The sequence below is a fragment of the Haplochromis burtoni genome, unplaced genomic scaffold (assembly GCF_018398535.1).
Source record: "Haplochromis burtoni strain Fernald_Lab_line unplaced genomic scaffold, NCSU_Asbu1 Contig_144, whole genome shotgun sequence".
NCBI lineage: Eukaryota > Metazoa > Chordata > Actinopteri > Cichliformes > Cichlidae > Haplochromis > Haplochromis burtoni.
The window spans coordinates 1,259,799-1,281,034 of record NW_024582505.1 but is presented as its reverse complement, the minus strand read 5'-3'; the positions used below and the strand labels follow the sequence as shown (position 1 = coordinate 1,281,034).

The window sequence follows — 21,236 nt, the reverse complement described above, 5'->3', positions numbered from 1 at the left end:
CACATTAGCTCTGAACACGCTAGCAGGAAAAAAGGAGGCCGGAATTCACAGAAAAAGGTACAAAAACAGTACAGAATAAAGAGTTAGCACTTGCTGCTAATGCTAAAAATGATTTTCTGAGTGTATGCTGCTAAAATGATGCATTAAGTTCAAAACTATTAACTTGTTATGGTTCTCTCTGCATTTTTGGTGGTAGAAAGTCTGGGCTTGAGATTGGTGGGCGAATTATTTTACCTGTTCATTGTTTATTTATACTTTTTATGAGTATAGTTTACAGTGTTTTCTAGAAAGCTATACTTTATTGTGCTGAAAAAGCTTGAGGCCATGCCCTACAGTTGTATTTCCTATTCAGACTGTGATTGAAATTGTAAATATTTAAACTATTGAGAGATGACTGAAAAAGCATTTAAAACCAATGCCAGGTTTATTACATATCTCACTAGTTTATCTTCAATTGTAAACATTGTTAATGTTGCAAGCAGTACTTTTATGTACTAACAAATTGTGAAGTGTAATTATTTGGAAACTCGGTGTGTCCTATGACACTGTCGTTGACAGGTCAGGGTTTTTTTTCCGATGCATTCGATGGATCTGATATTGATGGCGAGCCAATGCCGTTGACAGATGTGTTGAGTTCTTCCCTTGCTGCACAGCAGAGTGTGGTTGACCAGCTGCGATGGAAATCCCTTCCACCCCCATTTCGAACTTGCTGTCCCCTTTCACTCACTCACTCACACACTCACACACACACACACACACACACACACACACACACACACACACACACACACACACACACACACACACACTCACGCACACACGAGGGCTCTGATGCAAGTTTGCGATTTCACTGGGCCCAGCTGCGGCACGGTGGGCACAATCAGGAGATGCTAATGTGTGTGATGTGCAGTTTAGGAGTTTGCATCCCCGGTGAAATAATGGAGCTGAAGCCGGAGAGAGGAATGAGTCATGTGCAGTGAATCACAGCCTCCCACACAGAAGCAGAGGGGAGACGCATGCAGAAATACACCACCACAACACACCATTAAGTCAAATACATCTCCACCTGCCTGAATGCAGTCTGCGGCACAGATGCTCCGCCCGATGAAGGGCTTTCTCAGACGAGCCGAATGACACATTTCCACTTTTCGCTTTTTCCTTCACACGCTCACATTTCACTGGAGGAGCGATTTCCTTTCAGAGACCCCTCTGTGCCCTGGCCTACTTGCTTCCACAAACCTGCACTTAGAGGAGTGCCAAAGCTGGGAAATGTTGGGAGGGAGAGGATGCAAAATGAAAGGGTGGTCAAACTAAAACACACCCCTGCTTTCACTGCAGTGTTTTTCCTGCTCCAGAGTTCACCTGTGTGTCAGGGAAGGGAGGCTAATATCCACCTGTTTTAACTAAACAGAGCCTTGTACACAGCCTGCCCTGGAAAATCATTTGTTTCTAATGCCTGGTTAAATAAAGGTTAATAAAAGCCTGCTGTGACACTACAGTGTGGGTTTTATGTTTTCAAGCTGGAGTTGTCAGATAAAACAGAGACTAATTCATCTGACTTTTCAGCTGCATGTAAAGGTCCTGGCTCCTCTATCTGTTTGGATATGAAAATCAAGCTTTAATGCAAACTATTTTATTAGAAGTTAAAAAAAACAAAACAAGGCATAATTACCCTTAAGCTCCTCTCCCTGTCTTTAGTCAATGCCTGTAAGCACAAGAGCAGTCAGAGAGGTGAAGCATATTCATGCAGCGCCCAGAGCAAAGTGTGCACAGAATAAGCAGCGAGCAGCCGTTTCACCACTTTTCACAGCATGTTTTTGGGTGAAAACATGAAAGTTTTTACCCTCGGGGCTCCTACACATTTTTCCAACTCAGAATTCAAGAGATTTTGCCTCGATCGATCTAAAATATTGACTGAAGATTTTGGCCAGTATGCTCACTGAAACAAATCAGCGCGGTTTGTCACAGTTAATCCAGTCCTGTAGACAAATCTGGGTTGTAGACAGAAGGAGAAAAGCTGCTATTGCAGCGGCAGCACCTCACATGAACCAGAGTCTGTGTTTAAAATGACAGTTATCAACTGACATTAAAATAAAGGTTGAAGACTGAAAGAACAAAGGTTTGGTTTAATCAGACGTCTCCTGCTCAAAAAGAAGCTGAGATATTGGGAGAAAACCAAGAAAGGACCTTTACCAGTCCCTCATGTTTTGATCTTGCCATCTTTTGCCGTGTTGCTGGTACAACAGCATGATTGGTTAGAGCTGAAACAATCAGCCAATCGCCTGAAACTGTATTGCAGCAGCTTTATATTAGCTGACTTAAAGCTACAGCTTCATCTCCGTTTCGTGGTTTTCTTCTGCAATAATAAACCGAATATATTTGTTATTTGGGTTATTGATCGAAAACAACAAAGCATGTGGATGCATGTGTTACATGGTGAAAAAACCCCATCAATGACTCAAAGATTTACAAGCCAGCACAAACAGAAACCTGCCCTCACTGACAGCTTTCTTTACTGTGAGATAAAAAAAAAAAAAAAGCTACAAGTTGTCGGTGATACATCACCAGACCTGGAATCGAGCGCTACTTTTTAAGGTTAATGCTAAAGGTTAATGTTACTTTTAGCACAACCCTATTTAAAAAAGTGAAGTACAATGTAAACAATGTGATCATTTGGAACTAATTTTAATGTTACAATGTTGAATTAAGCATAACAATATAACAAAAACAAGAAATAACATACTTATTTAAATATCTGCTCAGTCTAAATTTGCTAGCACCAACACGTTTAAATAAAGTTGGGATGGGGACATGATTTTCGCTAATTTATGTCACTTCCACACAGGAAGTCGCTAAGAAGTCAACTTCTCAGTTTCTCTCAGCTTCAGATTTGTCAAATTTGTACTTTTGAACATTTTCAAAGAGTGCTCTTTCAATTCCCAAATTCTTTAATGTCAGTATTGCACAGTAAGTAATTTCCCTGACTTTCTTTGTCTGTGCAGGAGCCCCGCTAACCTCGACCAGATGGAAACATGCTGTGAAAGAGATGGGCAGCCTAAGAACAAAGCTGTGGTCCAAACTCCCGTGTGCTGCTGTCAAAACTACACACATTCAACTTGATAATCCAAATGCTTGAGGCACTTGAAAAAGCTGCATTAAAATAAATAGCCAAAAATGCTAAATTATTCAGCTTAAACTCCTTTCCAGTCCTTCTCCTTGTAAATGCCTAAATTAGCATTTATCGTTTAGTGGAGGAGCTGGAGCATCATTAGCCAAAAAGTATCACTTAGGGTGAAACTGCTGCTGCTTCTGAGTGACAAACTGAGGAGAGATGAAGCTGTTTGCAGTCGCCCATCCAAGCCCCTTAACCCAAAGATAACATGCAGAATGATTTAAACCCAAAAAAGAAAAAAAGGTGCGACAACCCAGAGAATATTAGCCAAACAGGAACACGGTGAGTCTGGCTGAAAGCGACTGTTTGGCTCTGTTTGAATCGAGAATAATATCAGAATTCAAAACGTGAATTGAACAGGAGAGACTGAGCACATCGGCTGTCGAGCATTTTTTGCATTTCTTTGATGCCACATCAACGTCTCCACCCGTCTGCACCTTTGGTCGAAAAACAAACCGGCACCTCTTCACTGAGGGACAAAGCAACAATCGGTGCTGTCTGCCGTAGCCAAAGCTGTTCTTTCACTTCATTATACTCGCAGGGGATGCTATTCTCCGCTCGGCAGTCTTACCAGGGTGGTTTGTGCCAAAAATGTAATTAAAAGATGGGTTATTAATCTCATGCTTGTGGCACAGAGACAAAATAAAACTGCATTAATTTCAGACTGCCTCTGCGCACAGAGGAGCGAGAGGTGAGAGAGAGTGCGTTTGTGTGTGCAGGTCTATTATCCGCCGTTCTCCCTGCTTATGACTAATGTGTAAGCCACATCTGCTCACAGCCTAGATGCCTCTCAGTCAGCCTTATCTCGTCTGGACTATCCATCTGGCTCTGGCAGAGCAGCAGACGGATCGCAAGAAACAATCAACGCCACCATCCTGCCCTCTAAACCGCAGGGTCCGAGAATACCCTTAATGGCCCACGTCGATGAAAATCACGACCACCCTAGGCAAAGAGGTACCGCCATCCTGCCCCGCTCTCTGAACAGTTATTAGAAACACCGACGGTTGTTAGCTCAAAGTGGCAAAGTGTGCAGCTACATTGAGATGGAGGTGGCAGAATAGAAAATGAAACCCTTCCAAGACAAAGTAACAACCTTTGTGACCTTGAGGAAGCAATCACAGGGTGAAAAAACCCACCCCGAGGTGCCAAAGTGACATCTTCCCTCTCTGTCATTTACTTCAAGAGCGCACATTGTTATCCGTGGACACTTCTAACTTCATACTTCACCATAAAAGCAGGGAGACGACCTAAAGTGACTGTCTGCCCACCGTCTCCCCTGCAGTGACTGTCTGATCAGAGCCTGTCAAGCTCTGACTTTGTTCACATTGTGGGGCACTAATAGGAGTGACACCTGGCATTTAGAGTGTCTGGAGAGTTTACAAAGGAAAAACTGTCGAAACACTGACTTTGCAGCACCACTTTCAGGACTATTTGTATTGTTTCTGGAGTAACACTAAAGGAAAGTTCTATCAGAAATAGAAGCAAGTCTCTTCATACTGCAACTATATATCCAACACCTCCATATGCTTGATAGACGTTTTGAAGGAATCGCTTAATTTCAGGTTCAATGTGGTGACTCTAAACGTGCAGATCATTTTTATAGCATCACCATCAGATCAAATTTAATTACATTTAACTGTTTATCTATTGCCTAATTAGTAGTATGGATGGCTATGGGGGAGGTCTTTATTGGTAGACAAAGTTGTAAAACCTATGAAAAAATGTATGCCCTCCTTCTTTCAAAGCCTTTCAAAAGGTTGAATTAGTCTTTGCAAGGCCCTGCAAAGACTCCTTATGTTTAACACCACTGGCTTAACCCTATCAGGTGACTATAAACCTCAGTTGCAGTTAAATTCTGTTTGATTCACAAAAATTGTCACCTCAATGCAATTTATATTTTAAGGTTAAGACCCTACAGTAATAGAGAGAAAAATCCCAGCAAATAGACTATGCCCAGTCAGCATGCACTTGGCGACAGTGGGAAGGAAAAGCTCCTCTTTAATGGGATGAACCCTCTAGCAGAAACATGCTCAGCAAGAGGCAACAATCTACTGGGGGTGGAGTAAAAGAGAAGAGAAAAAAAAAAAAGTGGTGGTTCCCTGCTTATTCTTCTATTTAAGCCTCTGGGGGACGCATGATGCACTCAGCACTTCTTCTCTATTCCTCTTTGCATTACTGATGCGTATATATGCTGCTACACATATAAATAACTCTGTGTCTACTCTCTCTTGTAGTTTATATTTGGTTCCGTCTCTATTCTTATTTTCTCCTTTCAACCCCACCCCAGTGGTTCTGCTGGAGTCTCTTTCTATGAAATGAGAGTTCTTCCTCCCCACAGTCACTGAGTGTGTGACTGTCTGATGGTAGGGTCTTTAGCTTACAATATAAAGCTTGAGACATCTATATAAAATTGAATTGAGATCAAACTGGGCCGTACAGCTGAGTTTGAGCCGTCTGGTTTTTTGAGCCGAGGTTGGCAGCTCTGGGGATAATTTTAATCTATTTGCAATAATAAAAGATATGAAGCATGCTGTTGCATCTCTTTCATTTATCCCAATCACACTACGACTAACTAGGAGGAAATTATAATTCAAGAACTATTTTGTTATGCTCATTAATCTTTTGTTACATCACGCGGGGCTCTTTAAAGTTTTTCGATCTACAGAAAGCTATCAAACAACTGAGTTGGAAACATAAAATTCATAAACGTCAGCTGGATTCTGCTCAGATTTATGGTGACAGTTAGCTAACTAACTAGAGGACTATATGCATAAAAGTCTGCAATGTGACAGGTGAAAAGAATTTGATCTTCCCTATGAACTCGTGTTAAATGAATATTACTTGCATCATATGTGCTGCAAGAAGACAAAGCTTGACAGGCAAAGTAATGTGAGGGGTTGGGGTTTAGATTTGGGTTGGTACTTTGTGGGGTTTTTATGATGATGTGCATGTCTAGGCAGAAAACAGCTCTGATAGAAGAGCAGTGGAGAGGAGGGAATCCTGTCACTTTGGCCCCCCGCAGGGCTCGTCAGTAAGAGGAGGATAGGCCCCCCAAGGACCCCAACAGGAAAGAGTGGAATGAGATTCGGATGACAGTTGACTGTCTCATACTCGTTTAAACAGACGTCCAATAGTGCTTTCTTCTTTGTTCTGGAAAAATGTTTCAAAGTCAAAGAAATGTCAGTTGTTATCTGCTGGGGATGAGCACAGCATCATGTGTGTAAAAAACAAAAAACAGTACCCAGTAACAGTTAGTCTGTGTGAGTGTGCGTGCACACAAACCTTGCTGCGAGCGTCGACGTTGAGCAGACAAACCCCACAAGCCAAGTCCTTTGCATTCTTGATACCCGGCCGCAGAATACAGGAGGAGAAATCCAGGGAGCTTTCATCAGGCTAGACACACAAAAACACACAGACGTTTTACTTCCTGCCGCAGGGCAAAATGTAGTCATTTCTATTCTTATAATAACAGCAGAGAGAACAAGTCGGCTTATAGTAAACATCTCCGAGCATCAACTTTTTTTTTTTTAATAAAGACTTGGCACGACATTGGCTACTCAGACTGAAAACAAACAATTCTCGAGTTTACATCTTTCTCCTTTATAAGGAAAGAAATCTACATCCCTGCTTTAATTAAACATTTGTTGCATTTTGTTTCTGCCTCCTTTCTCAAGATGCTAAATCATTTTTATCTTCTACAAACAGTATTCCTCGTCTGCTGGCTCTGCGGATGAGAACAGTCCTCCTCTTGCGTCCTGTTTTACAGATACTTGGAGACAGCTGGGTAAATAAATCTTTACAGTCTTCGTCATCCCCGCTGATCCAAACAGCGGCCTACCAAAAGACTCCATCTGCATTGCTTTCAAATCAATGAATCATTGATTTTATCCTAATGGACCGACAATACTGGATTCACTAACACTCAATCATGTTATTGGCAGGACTTGCATTCTTAACTGAACGTCAGTGCTCTGTTATCAGTGCGTAATTCCACTAGAAAAAGAAAGCAACCAAGTGTATGAATCTGTTTGTATATCTATCTGTCCTGCCTTTTGGTGAGTGCGTACAAACGTCATAGCAACTTACAGCGAGCTTAGCCAGCGACATGAAGCCTATGAGGTTGTTCCACACACGGCTGATGTCCTTCAGCTGCTGCTGCAGCTTCTCAGAGCACACTGCCGTGGCCTTGATGCCCAGCTCCACACGCCGAGAGACGCGATACACTTCCACCACGCCTGAGAGGGAGAAAACAAACGCACACATGTCACAGAAACACACTTTCTTAGTCGGTGTTGAGCACTTAGCCGTGACGTGTTAGCCACTCGGCTCATTAAAAGCAGAGAAACAGTAAAGCAGCAGGACCTTGTCAGACGGGGCAGAGATAAGCCATCACACCAGAGCTCATCTTAATCTTGTCCTTTCTGTCCTTCACAGGGTGTTAGGCCACATACCGGCTTCTTTAACAGGCTCTTGTTGCCTCTGAGGCTCGCAAGGCATCATTTCTTTTTAACTGTATGTGGAAGTATTAACTCTCTATGTGCAAATGTTTCCAGGTCATAGTGTTATTTATCAATATCATCAAACATTCAAGGGCTGAGCTCGACTCATAGATACATTTTAGCATGAAATGCTTGTTTTTAGGGACTGCAGGGACCTTTCCGTACAAAGAGTGAGGAGTAATCAGCAAATGTTATTTGCATTGTCTTGCCATTACGTCGCCCTTGTTCTATAGAGGCGATCCGAATGAACTCACAAGTCATCTTGGTTCTGATTTTTTCTAGTGTCCTCAGCTGCAGGGGAGGGTATAAAATTGCTTGTGTTTTCAGTTCTATGTGTGAGACTCATGGCCATAAAACTCCAAAACAATCACCACACTATAAAATAAAGTGGTTACTCATGATGGCCCTGCCCCCTCTGTGCTTTGTGGAGGTTCACCGACCGTGTCAAGCATCACCTTCAGGGATGATTTCTGCCACAGACACCTCACCAATTATTGAAGCAATTTTTCCATCCACAGGCGATACTGATGAGGTGGACCGTCTTACTCCTGTGGCAGTATTTCTTTTTATTCTGTGGTCATCGACACTATTTTTTACATGTACTTTCTTTACTTCTCTTTGACCTGAACAGCTGCGGCACTGATTTTTTTATTTTTTTGTCAGTGTCCACACTCTTCCAGAAAACATGCTAAATAAACAGTTCTATTTAGTGCTACTTCATTGATCGGGACCTCCAACTCTCATGTTGGTGGCAATGAGACCTATTTAAAGGCATTTGAAAGGAAAGTGGTTTACAATATATAAGGTTGCTCTGTGGTGTGTGGATGATGAATGGACATTTTACTGTGCAAAGTGCTGGTTGTTGCACACAGATTTAGAGCACTTTCCCTATATGGTTTGATAAACGAGGCCCTCGGTGTGTTTATAGTAGTGGTAGTAGTAGCTGTGTCTGCGTGTGCATTAGTGCAGCTCCTCACCAAGCAGGTACTCCATGCCCTGAGCAGACTGGATGACCTCGGTGCAGACAGAAGAGCTGCTGATCCCGTTCAGGGTGTTGTTGGCTTTGGTGATGACCTTAACGTGGAAGGACAGAAGCTGGCGTTATTACATACACACTGGTCTTGCTTATAAAACTCATAATGAGCATCCAACAGTAAAGTGTTACAATTATGGCCTTTACCCAGGATTGAAATGTCAAACACATTAAAACGAAAAGTAAATATTCCAGCAGACATTTTGCAACATCCTCAATTTTTGATGAGCTTTAAAAACACAACAGTCCTGAAGTTATATTTGCAAGTTTCAAGAAAATAAAATATCCCAAGACATACGTGACAGGTAAAATCCTGGCTGAAAAAAACATTTCAGTGTATTTTGGTTATCTTAATTACTCTAGAACAGGGGTGTCAAACTCAAATACACAGTGGACCAAAATTCAAAACTGGAACAAAGTCGCGGGCTAACGTTAATATTTATTGAAAAAAAAAAATCTTCCTCCAGATATATAAATGAATCTTTTCTTATGGACTCAAACAAGTTTTGCTGAAAAACTGAATATGGAACAAGCAAAGCTTAATACTAAACAATATATATATTAGCTGTATAATACCAGTAGGCCAGCTCTAATAGTAATTTGGTATGGCTTTGCGGGCCAAATGTAATTAGGCTGAGTGCCAAATTTGGCCCGCGGGCCAGAGTTTGACACCTATGCTCTAGAACATTTGCTGTCGCTCTCACAATTAAGTCTCTCCCAGGTATGAGGTCAGATACAGGACACAAACAAACACAAACCTCCAGAGCGCTTTCCAGGCACCTCTGCCACTCATAGGCGTAGCGCTCGCTCTCCTGCAACAGCACAAAATTATCTCAAATGAACACAAAAGGAAAACAGAAGAGAACAAAAAGGGGCATTTATGTATTTTGAAGCTTTAACAGTCCTCGGTATTGCGCTGAAATCTACTGATATTCAGGTTCCCTCCTCACCTCCACCTCTCCAGTCAGGTCCTTGTACTTGTCTCTGATGACGGGCAGTGCAGGCTTCTCGTTCAGGGTGTTGGATCGGTCTCTGAAGGGCTGCTCTGGCGCCGGAGACGGGGGTGAACGCCTGATCTCCTTCTCACCCAAACTGTGACTGCGCTTGTGGGAACCTGCAGCAAAGACGGAGCAGAGAAGAAGAGAAATGAGAGAAATATCAATTCAGCGACATGTTGTGATGCAACTCATTTTGGGCTGTGCACCTGTTTGTCTCCAACCATTCTACTTCCATTCTGTTTGTAGTTAATTCCTCCCAGACAGGGACGGCATGCGTAAATACTTAATTGTGACAAACAATAATTAGGTACAAAACAGAGGCACAAATATGCAGGTATGAATAATTCATAGAAGGACAAAAACCCTGGCAAGGTACCACAACAAGCACAAGCACAAACACAAGTGAAGCCCAGACTATTCCAGTGGGGTTAGCTGTGAGCGCATGTGTACGTGCGCCATCTACACACAGGTAATCCACCCTCAACCCCACCATCACCACACAACTACTCAGCCTACACCAGAAGCCCCACTGTGATCAGGTCACTGAGCCACAGGAAGAAGGGGAGTTAGCGAGCCCTTCTTCTTCACACACATTAACTTCAGCACAGGGAAATGAATCTACATGAGGCTTTGATCACAGTGCAGGAAACTGTAATAATTTATTTTGTGAAAAATAACAGCAGCAAACAGCGGTTCGAAAATGAACAGCCTCTAAGTGGATACGGTTAATTTCTGCTTATGGATTTGTGGGCATCTGCTAATCCATCTCAACAGTCGCTGCCATTAGAGAGTGGAGCTGTCATCTCAACACTACCATCTAATGTCTGACAGCTTTATTACACATCTGATGGGCCTTGTCTGTGGGGGCGGGGTGCTTGAGCAGAGTGCAGGGCCAAGGACTTACAGCTGGTCAGAAGAGTCATGTGTCCACATTATGCATACATTTATATAGTCATTTATTCTAACAACGCTTCCTTATGTCAACTACTAATTTAGAATCATCTGGGCCTGTGGCTCGGTTCACTCTGGCACAGCTGGCTGCCAGCAGAGCCAGTGGGCACACCACTGCAGCCCCCTCTGGCTTCTGCTCCGTGGCTACTGGGTGACCCCTCATCTGGGGCTCTCCTCAGCTCTTCCCAGGAGGGTGGCACGGGTGCCCCTCCGGTGGTCCTCCTTGGGCTCTCGCACCTCTGGGGCCTCTGGATGTCTGGAGCCTGGATCTCCTCCATGCCTGCTTCATGCCCTGGGGGACAGGGCTATGGCTCCCTACATCCTCTAGCAGACCGTTACATGGGGAAACCTTTTGAATACAAGCGTGCTGATCCACACAGGTGTGCACACGGGTGTTCACTGATCATAGACATAAACTACACCTCTATTGGCTGCTATTTCCAAGCATATTGTGCGCTGTCGGTCCTGCTTGCTACACAACAACATTCAATATTTAGTATTTACTGCTGTTTACACTTAGCTAGATTAACGTGATGGTGTTGTGTTTAGTATGTTGCTCTGTTTTTTTTGCTTGTTTTCTCTTCTTTTTCTCTCAACAGGTGATCCAGGAGATTTTTTTTCTCTTCTTTCTTTTTAAGTGCCCTTTCTCACTGTCCCTCTTCCCCTCTGTTTTTCTTTTCCTTCATCTTTCTTTCTCCCTTTCCTATCCTCAGTCATGTCTGTCCCGTCTGTAACAAGTGAAAATAAAATAAAATAAATAATAACAACAAAAGGTTGATCAAATGGACCAATACGGCAAGGCCGTGATGATCCATTTGGCAAAGTAAATCCATTGGGTATCTTTGTTGGTCTTCAGACAACAATTCTGACGGCTAAAGAACCAAATGGGACAGGCAAAAAAAAAAAAAAAACCTAATTTAGAATCACCACTTAACCTGACATACCTCTTGGCTGTCACACTAACACATTCAACATGTGAAAGATCCCAAGTTCAACACTGGAAGCAGTAACAAAACCCTGAGAGGGTTACGTCAGGATGGGTATCCGGTGTAAAATCAAACATGAGGATCAATCCACTGCAGCAACCCCTTGCAAATAAGGGAGCATAATAAAAGCAGCTTTTATTAACCTAACATGCATGTCTTTAGACTGTGGGAGGAAGCTTGAGTCAACAAATTCAACAATGTAGAAATTAATACTTTTCTGCCAAAACTGCTCTTCAAATAATTAATAAATTAATTAGTTGACAACAATTTTCAATAACTCATTTATTATATTCAATTATTCCAAGTTGTCAAAAATGAATATTTTCTGTTTTTTTTTTATCATTTAAGCAAAATTCTATTTGGATTTAGACAATTATTTTTAACTGAAAAACAATGTGCCGCCTACTTGAAGTAAATACGAGAAGAAAACTCACCTTGAACCGACAAATCAAAAGTTGCCAACTCGTTCTTGATCATCTCCTCGCTGGACTTGACCTTGGCCTGAGCGCTGGCTTTGAGGAAGTCAGACCTGCCAAACTTTGGCTTGTCTCCCTGGAAGGCACCAAAGTCATCGGAGGCCTCGCTCTGGTTTCCCTCTGAGCCCGCCTCGGCAGTGGCAGCAGGCGAGTCTGACTTCTCCGAAACAGTACTTGCAAAGTCTCCAAAGTCATCCTCGTTATTGACACCGCCCTGGTCGCCGGAGCCAAAGTCAGCAAAGGCTTCAAACTTGTCATCTGCTGATGAACTGTCCTCTGCAGGGAAGGAGGTGATGATGTTTGCTATGGAGTTGCTTGTGATGTTTTCAGTGCTGCCAAAGGTCAGTTCCTTCCTCTGTGTGGGGACTAAAGATGGAAGGCCAGCTCCTTCCAAGCCCGGTGGCTTTCTGACCTCACCGGGCAGACTCTCGTCCCGGTCTGACCAGTCATAGCTGGCCAAGGTGCTGAGGGCCGATGTCCCAAAGGGGTCAAATTTCATGTCGTCTCCTTCTGCAATGACAACACAGACATACCGGTGGTTCCTCGGAATAGCACAGATGCTGTCATGATAGGAGGAAGACTAATAGGCCTCAACAGGGGTCTGAGATTTCTGTCGGGTTATTACTCTCATTTATCTATGCTTTAAGTGATGTCGCTTCTTCTAAATGTAGTTTGGTCTTGAGAAAAGAGCCCTTGAGAATATTAACAGAACATATTTTCTCACCTCCATTTAGTTCTCTGTAGCATACGGGAACCTTTTTTTATTTTTTAAACGAAATCTTTTTAATATTTGTTTTCATGGTGCTCACGAGATTTTAAAAAAGTACAGACAGATATTTCTTTACGAACAATGGCTTAATCTGCACTACTACTTTAAATCAAAAGAAACGATCCCTTAGAAAACACTCCCCTATTCCCATTTTATTTTTACAGGTGGATTTAGACTACCATTTTGGGGAAGGACATTTTTTGTCATGTTTTAATCTTGTGAGCACCTTAAATGAAATGAAAATCCATTTACAACCAGTGTCCTGGGATGAAAGCCACAATCCTGGAAATATCTCTCAATCTGTGCAGGTAAAACCTACACTCAACCAACTGGTCACCTAGTGAGAGGGCAGGCAATCTGACTGCAACCCCTCTCAGACAGACTGATGAAAATTTGCAGATCACTGCTCCTAAACCTAATTTATAAGCGCAGAGCAATCAGAGTAGGTGTGCACCAATGAGCACGACTCATGTGTTTTTGCACTTAACTGGTTGCATTCTGATTATAAAAGCAAGGTTACTGACTGCTTGACATTTTACACTTAAAATCACATTTGCAGAGGAATTTCTGCTTCGAATCTGTGAGGTTCTGGTTCGACTCCAAAGTTAATGTGAAACTCTGTTTATGTAGAAGAAGAACAATAGAACAATGGCAAACAGATGTCATGGCAAACTGATGGCAGATCTTATTGCAATCTTGATGCGCCAAAGTTGTTTTGAAGATGTCGACTGACTGTGACTGGCGGTAGACCTGATCCCTGTCTTTGAAGCGACCACTTCAAAGGCAAGGAGATAACACGATTATTATATGAACAATCTGGTCTCCAATTAGCGTCTTCTTCAGTGTGACTATAGGATTACAGTGAAGTGAGGAGATGTGTCCCCCTAATCCCAAAAATAACAATGAATTTAAACAATTTTCTAGAACTGATTTGAAATTTCTCCTCTTTTAATCGGATGACTTTTTCCAGCCTGTGCTCTGTGTGCATGTCTGTGGGAGTGCGTTTAACCAGACTGTGTTTGTTTGAAGCCGTGACACTGATGTCGATCAGATGTTGTTTTATATGTAAACAATACTAATCAATGCAGAAATCCTGGTAATCCAAAGGGCCCACAAACAGTTTTTATAATGCAGATTTGTGAAACTGACAACAAGGCCTTGTATCAACCCTCTATGATGCAAGGCATTAATACATTAATACATCTTCCCTTTAATAAATTATTCCTTGGTGTTTTTATGCCTGAGGTGAGTCATGTTTACGCAACTTTTTTTTTCTCGTGGCCATATGACAACACTCGCTGCTTTCACTGGTGACAAACAGCTTGGCTAACAATAATCAGAGTTGATCTCTTTATATTAAATGCAACCTGAAGGCTTTTGTCTCGAGGCAGACGCTCTAACAACATCAATAAAAGATCTTTCCTGTCACTGCGTCTGCCCTGTTTCTCACAAGTGTTTTGATCACTTTCTTTATGACTGATACTGACTGACAGCTGCGCAGCTTGCACACATTTGTCAACGCTTTAGCATTCAGGTCTCCTTCAGACACTCGCAAACACATAAATCCACCTTGTTGAAGCCTTCCTATTTTGCATGACAGAACCCTCAGACACAAAAAGCAATTTGTGAAATTGACAAGGATCGAGTGGTGTGAGCCTCGTGTCATTACAACCACATTACGCCTCACAGGAAAGGAAAGGAGAAATAAGACGGTACGCGTTTCAGCAATACCAACAGTAATATTTATTACGACAACATGAGTAGGGAGAGAGAGAGAGAGAGAGAGAGAGGTCACAAAGAACTGTGAAAGAGGTCTACCATTACAAGAGGTTTAGTCAAACTAACACTTTGAAAATTAAATTTCAGTCATCTGGAATACAAGTGCATGCAGAGTCAGGAGAAAAGGAAGAAAACAAACAGCGAGAAAGTAAAACAAAGATAATCCGAGGATATAGAAGCAGAATGAGAAGGCACATTCACAGACTAGAATCAGTAATTCTGGGAAGATGACAAACTTTCTTTTACTATAAGGATGTAAATCAACAGGTGTATTTTTTTGTTTTGTTTTGTTTTTTTGGGGGAAAAAAAAAAAGATTTGAATACAGAACACTTGAAAAGGCCAGGTTGAAAGATTATTCAAAGAACAAGGCAGGAAGCATTAACCCTTTGAGGACCTGAGGGGACAAACTGACAGGGAGGAAGCTAAACTTTAGAAGCAGCAAGGAGGCTGCTATCTGTACATATTTAGTCTTTAATAAATAAGGGTAAGAGATCAGGATATCTGCATTAATCTGCATGTAAACATGTGAAGCGATATCATTCAAGCCCTCAAAGGGTTACAGAAAACAAAGAGGGCCATCCTTACACCTGGCATCCCAGTAAGGGCTTCCATTACATCCAATCACAGATGCAGGAACAGATTTAAAGAGACAGTATCCTTTTTTTCCCCTCTTGCTACAGTGATTGTTTGTCAAAGCAGGATGATGAGCACTAATTCCCCTTGATTAATAACACATCATTATTTACTAAAAACTTTGATGTTTGAATCCACGTTGAACTAAAAATACTCTGATTCTACTAAATACTGTCGGCTACATTTAATTTACATAGTTGGCAAATCACAACAAGATCGAGAAGTCTTCCTATAGTCTCAAAATAAGAGGTCATATTCCTGTAATAAAAATACACTATTAAATCTGCATGTACACATTTCTCCCTTGATAAAAACAACTTGCAATACTGTTATGCATAAAATGGTTATTTTGTATTACGTTCTTGTCAATTTCACAAATTGAAAAGGCAGGCACACTGCAGCAAAAAGCAAGGCAGGAAGGGTAATACTAACTTCATTATGCTCACAAAGAGCCAGACCGTAGAGCCACACGTGATAAAAATTCATGCTGCGATATCACAGATAACGGATTTTTTGAAAAAAAGAAAAGAAAATTACGAGAAAGAAAATTTGATTCCTCTTGCGACTCAAAAGGAACCTCAGAAAAGAAATACTGTCTCTTTAAGCTTACATACATTTCCAAAAACACAGTGCAAAGCGTGGTGAGGTGCTCAAACTGCTCGGACTGCTACACGTTAACGACAGGTTAGTCCCAGAGCTCTCCGAGAACAGCTGATAAATAAGGGTGAAATGAAACCGCCGTCACGGTAGCGTATAAGCTTCTCAGGAATGTATCGATGTTAAAGCGGGCAGGTCTTTACCCGATCAGCGGTTTCGCTGCAGCTCCATGGACTGGATTGTTTGCTCTCCGTGCGGAGGGGCCTGTTTGGGTTTAACCAAAATCTGACCACTGCACAGAAACTGAAATAAGGCAATGGGGATGTTTACATCTTTTTCTAGTCAAGGATAAAGTATCAGTTTCTTGGATGAAATAAGTTGACACATGTGATGATAATTAATGATATGTGACGAAATATTGGAAGCTGATTGCACGACTGTTGTCAGGTGGAGATTTGGTCAATTTGTACAAACTTCTCAAGCTTTGTCTGAGCTTTGAAATAAAAATGAAAGCTCCCTTCAAGTTGGCAAATGTTTGAATTACAGAGCCTTCACCTGAGAACACATGCAACCCATCTCATGTTACACTGCAAGAATGGTTTGAAATGTTTTGCATGAAACACGACGCATGATGTGGAAGACGAGATGCCTGATGAATAAATGATGAGCAGTGAAGAGAGGGGGGAAAAAAGGACACGGACACTACCCGATTATTAACAGACACTAGATTGATTTCCCTTTTTATAAAAGGACGAGCTTTAGGTAAACTTTAACTCCACTTTCATGGATGTGAGGTAGGGGAGGAAAAAGCAGACACGCTATTATTTAGACATCTTACAATTAGACGTCCATTTGATCCAAAACATACTCCGTGGTTAATGTGAAAATACTGCAGGGTAATACAATAACTGACAGGCATAAAGAGACAAATGCATGCACTCACATTCAAGCCCTCACATCCACCTATAATATTTTTAATAGTGACAAATCACTGTTGCTCTATATGAAAATAGTCTCCAGTTTTTGCATGCAAAACGTCATATTAATGGTAACATTTTATTTCAAGCGAATCAAAATTAAGTCATCTGCTGTGCTTTTTGCACACATCAGTTAAAAAGGTAAATGATGGCTTACGGATAACGCCTTTGGTAAGCTGCAGCCTATTGTTCGAAAACCTGTGATTTGAATAAACAAGAGGATAAACGCCCTCCTGTACTCATCTGTATTCAACTGCTCCGTCTCTTAGCATTGCCCAAAACAACACACACACACACACACACACACACACACACACACACTAGGTACACTGAAAGGAAGTGCGACATCCGCCTGCCGCGGTGTGGACACATCAAACAGGAGGCTTATCCGAGTCGCGCAGGCAGCAGCTGGGGGACCTCGTCTGTGAACTATGACTGCCAGCACATCAAAACCAGGCACTCATCATTTGTAAATAAATAAGAGATATGGGCCAGGACCTTCCTGTCATTACAATAACAATATACGGGAAGAGGAATGTGGAGATAAAAAAAACTAATGAGGAAGAAACTAAAGATTTCAATAAATAAATACTTAAATAAATAAGTAATAAATAAAGAGTATGATGAGATGAACGATGAAATGTAGAATGAAAGCTGTGATGCATCTAATTTGATATGTTACTCATGTTTGTGTTCAGCAATTGAGCATGTTCAATTCAACAAGGACCTCATTATTTGCCCTTTGACCCCTTGTCTGGGGGAGGGGTCACTGAGAAGGAGAGGCTGGCTGGCCTTGAAAGCGATATTGTGTGTCACTGCACGGAGCCTCACCAGAGCAAACGCACAAGTTCCTCACCTGTAGCAGGGGGCTGGTGGGAAGAGAGACCCGGCAAATCCAGAGAGCTGTCTGACATCACGTGCTTCAGGTCTCCTCCCATGTCCGACAGCTTCATGTCCAGCTGTACTGACAGCGCGTCCTCAGAGTCGTCCTTTCCCACGCTGCTCCCGCCGATGGACGGGAGGTCGAGGGACTTTACAGATGCAGAGTCTTCCTTGGCCTGTTTGAACGCGGCCACCTTGTCACCCAGAGTCTTTTCAGAAGCACCGAGTGCTGTGCAGAACTTCGAGGACTGAAATTCGGCAAAGTCGTCGTTGTCGCTCTTGAGTGACGAGAAGGAGCCGGCGCCGCTCTCCTTGGTGTCATCGTAGGCGAGGCCTCCTTCCAGAGAAAGTTGTTTGAATATGTCGTATTTGTCAGAGCTCTGCTGAGACCGCTGCTGTGTGGAGGTTTCCCCTTGAACACCCGCGCTGCTCTCGCCTTTAGGCTCTCCACCAGAGCTGCCAAATGCCATGAAGTCTGCAAAGTCATCCTGAGGTGCTGAGGCAGCTCCTCCTGCGGCTGAAGCTTGAGTGGAGTCAGAAGAGGAGCCAAAGAGGGCAAAATCCCCAAACTCATCTGCCCCTCCTCCCGGAGGTTTTGCTCCACCTGGCAGGAGGACGAGAGAGGGGGGCACAGACACAGAAGGGAATGTGCTGGGTTTTGTCTCAGTGGGGGCAGGAACAGAGGGCGCTATAGAAGAGAAAAGGTCCAGGTCAGCCATGTTGAGAGGATTTTTGGGCTGAGAAAGAGACACTGCTGGCTGTTGCTGGGGAAGCTGCTGTAGTGACTGAGAGTTTGGAAAAGCAGAGGGGAAGGAAGGTTGAAAGAGCTTGGCTTGATCTGGAGGGTCTAGTGGAGAGACGCTGTCGGCTGTTTTAAAGTCTGTGAAGCCATCATCGACTGTGCCGACAGACTTGAAATCTGCAAATCCTTCTCCTGTAAACCAAAGAGAAGAATTTAAGATTAGTAAAAAAAAACAACAGAGAGATATAAAGGGGCCAAAAGGTCTCAGCTGCAACAGCTACCATTCAGTTATTTTACAATCCTAAAAGAGAGAGGAATGGTGCATTAGTTACTCCTTTGCTCCACTGGTGAACTTTGGGCTGCAGTGTGCAAAGAAGATCATACATCACTGCACAAAAAGCTCTCCATACACTATCACTCAAAAGTTTAGGGCTGGGTTTTTTTTTTTTAAAGAAATGCACACTTCTTTTCATTAAATATATAATTAAAAAAAGTAATACTTCCTACATCATATAACTTTTAATGGAATTTCTACAAAATAAATCCTCAATCAACTTTACTTTACTAAAAACAAATGTGCTTTTCTTTCAAATGACCCCAAACTAATGAGAAACGGTGCATGTACATCGACACTACCACGCAAGGAACTGTTGATTATAGTCATTCTGCAAAAATTACCATCCAACACGTCATTTTTGTCTACAATATCCAATATCTTCCAGGGAAGTAGACGAGGCCAAATGGTTTCCAGTGTAATTTCTGTATTTTAGGTTTATATTTTATAGCATCAAATATCTTTAGGCAATGATAGTTTACACCTGAGTTTAGTGGCTGTGTTTATCACAGACTTTTATGCAAATGTCTGAAGTTTTCTGATGAGAGAGTCTGAACCTGACAGAAAATGCTATTTATGACAAAACAGCTTAGAAAAAGACAGATATGACTTGTTATCAGGAAACAATATTACATCTACAGAATCCTGATGAAGTTGTTAGCTAAAAGTAAAAAAGCTAGAACAAACTATTATCATTTTCTGCAGATAACTGTGATGGGTATTTATAGCAGTGGGAAAACTTTTGCCTCTTTTTTACAAAAACCACACAGAAAAAAGTCAGAATAAATTCTCAAGTTTTCAGCAGTTGTTAATCCTGTGGAGTAACGTATGCATGCTGAAATAGAGATTCTGTTCACACCGCTGGTGTACGGTGGAAGAGCGATAACTAATGGGCTCATTAAGGAGATGGAGCCTGACAATGCCAAAGAAAGGTCACTGCAAAGCATGACTTACTGGAGTTGTAAGAGGTGTCCCCATCGGAAACTGTTCTAATGAAACAGGGATGGGAAACACAGTGGGTATCAACGCTACAGGCTTGCAATACAAGACACAGTGTAAACATGGCTCTGTGGTAGTGTGGTGACCTGACAGCTTTGTCCAAGTTATAATACACAGTTTAATTAGAGAACATAAAAAGAAACCATTTGTTTCCTGGGGATGATGTGATGTTCATAAAGTTCATCTCTTAGTTCTCTACGTCACTGCCTAAAGAGGTCAAAAAGCAAGGATGTGCTAATATGTACATTAGGTGAACGTGTTGTTGTTTTTTTTCACAGAGAGATCGAGATGTGTGGGTCTCTTACCGACTGATTTCTTCTCCGCGGGTTGTTCGAGTTGTCTGAATACACTGTATTTGTCTCCAATATCTGGATCAGAGCAAATAAAGAAGAATTGGTAACTATAAAGAGCAATATGAAAGAAATTTACTCTCCCTGTATCGTTCAAGGGCCAAAACTTAGTTTGTGAACTGAACGTGTCCTTATGTAAGCTGCTTTAACCTTCAGGGATCAATTTCGTATTTTAGATGTAATAAAAGGGCTCGACATGATGAAATACCTGGAAATGTCATGTTATCACTTTCTGCTTTTAATGAATCCTTGCCAGTTATCTACACAGGAAGGAACGGAACGTGCTGTTCCCCATGCTGCTGTGATGATAATATTGTTTCCTTCTCTGACTGACTTTATGTTTTGGTCCCAGTATGTACCCCCAAGAGGACTAACACTATTACATGAGGTATCCAACGTACCTGAGGCAGGGGGTGTAGGCTCTGCAGGCTGATCCACAGACAGCTGCTTGAACACGGCGTACTTATCAGAAGATGTAACGGAGGCGGAGGAGGAACCAGACACTGGAGTCAGCAAGGCAGGCGTGCTGCAGGGACACAAAAGCGAATCGTCAGACATCATGATGGGCGAAGTTCAAAGGTAAAGTTTAATCCCTATAAGCTGCCTGAGCTGAACGTTTGCCCTGGGTTCACAATTTGGAGAGAAACAGCTTCCTTTTTTTTTTTCCTTTTGTTACAAGCTCTTGGTGTCCTTTCATCCATTAAGGCCACTGAACAGGCAGAAGGTAGCTCTGCTTAGGAATAAAAATACACGCCCACTGTCTCACATCCAGCTCACCAACAAAAGTATTTATATCTTGTTTTACTAATTCGGACAAAATGTACTGGACTGCGTGTTAGCAGCACATGTTTGGAATGCCCCAAAGAACAAGCAGCTGATCCAAGCAGAGTGTAAATAAGTAATCCGTGGCCTGTTGTAACACTAGAGCAACATTACTTTTAAATAGCTCTGTTATATTAAAAAAATATAGTGATATACCAGTTTTTAAAAATTGCCAAATATTGGTACTGGTCTTAAAAATCCTATATTGATTTAGGTCTAAAAAGAGATTTTGATAA

General features: G+C 42.1%; 1 protein-coding gene across 11 annotated transcripts in view; it reads right to left on the bottom strand.

Annotated features, from left to right (window-relative positions):
• synrg (synergin, gamma) overlaps positions 1–21,236 on the bottom strand; it is a 43,185-nt gene that overhangs the window by 2,983 nt on the left and 18,966 nt on the right. For 7 of the 11 annotated variants that reach the window (XM_005932051.2, XM_005932052.2, XM_005932053.2 and 4 more), the window contains 11 exons: positions 20,580–20,704; positions 20,134–20,196; positions 17,728–18,687; positions 12,074–12,625; positions 9,655–9,818; positions 9,463–9,516; positions 8,649–8,745; positions 7,259–7,407; positions 6,455–6,565; positions 6,284–6,322; positions 1,673–1,705 (listed from right to left, as the gene is read on the bottom strand). In XM_005932051.2, the coding sequence (XP_005932113.1) occupies positions 1,673–1,705; positions 6,284–6,322; positions 6,455–6,565; positions 7,259–7,407; positions 8,649–8,745; positions 9,463–9,516; positions 9,655–9,818; positions 12,074–12,625; positions 17,728–18,687; positions 20,134–20,196; positions 20,580–20,704 (2,347 nt within the window). The remainder of the gene's footprint in view (positions 1–1,672; positions 1,706–6,283; positions 6,323–6,454; positions 6,566–7,258; positions 7,408–8,648; positions 8,746–9,462; positions 9,517–9,654; positions 9,819–12,073; positions 12,626–17,727; positions 18,688–20,133; positions 20,197–20,579; positions 20,705–21,236) is intronic. The other 4 variants (XM_005932055.2, XM_005932062.2, XM_042224602.1 and 1 more) reach the window with 3 other exon arrangements.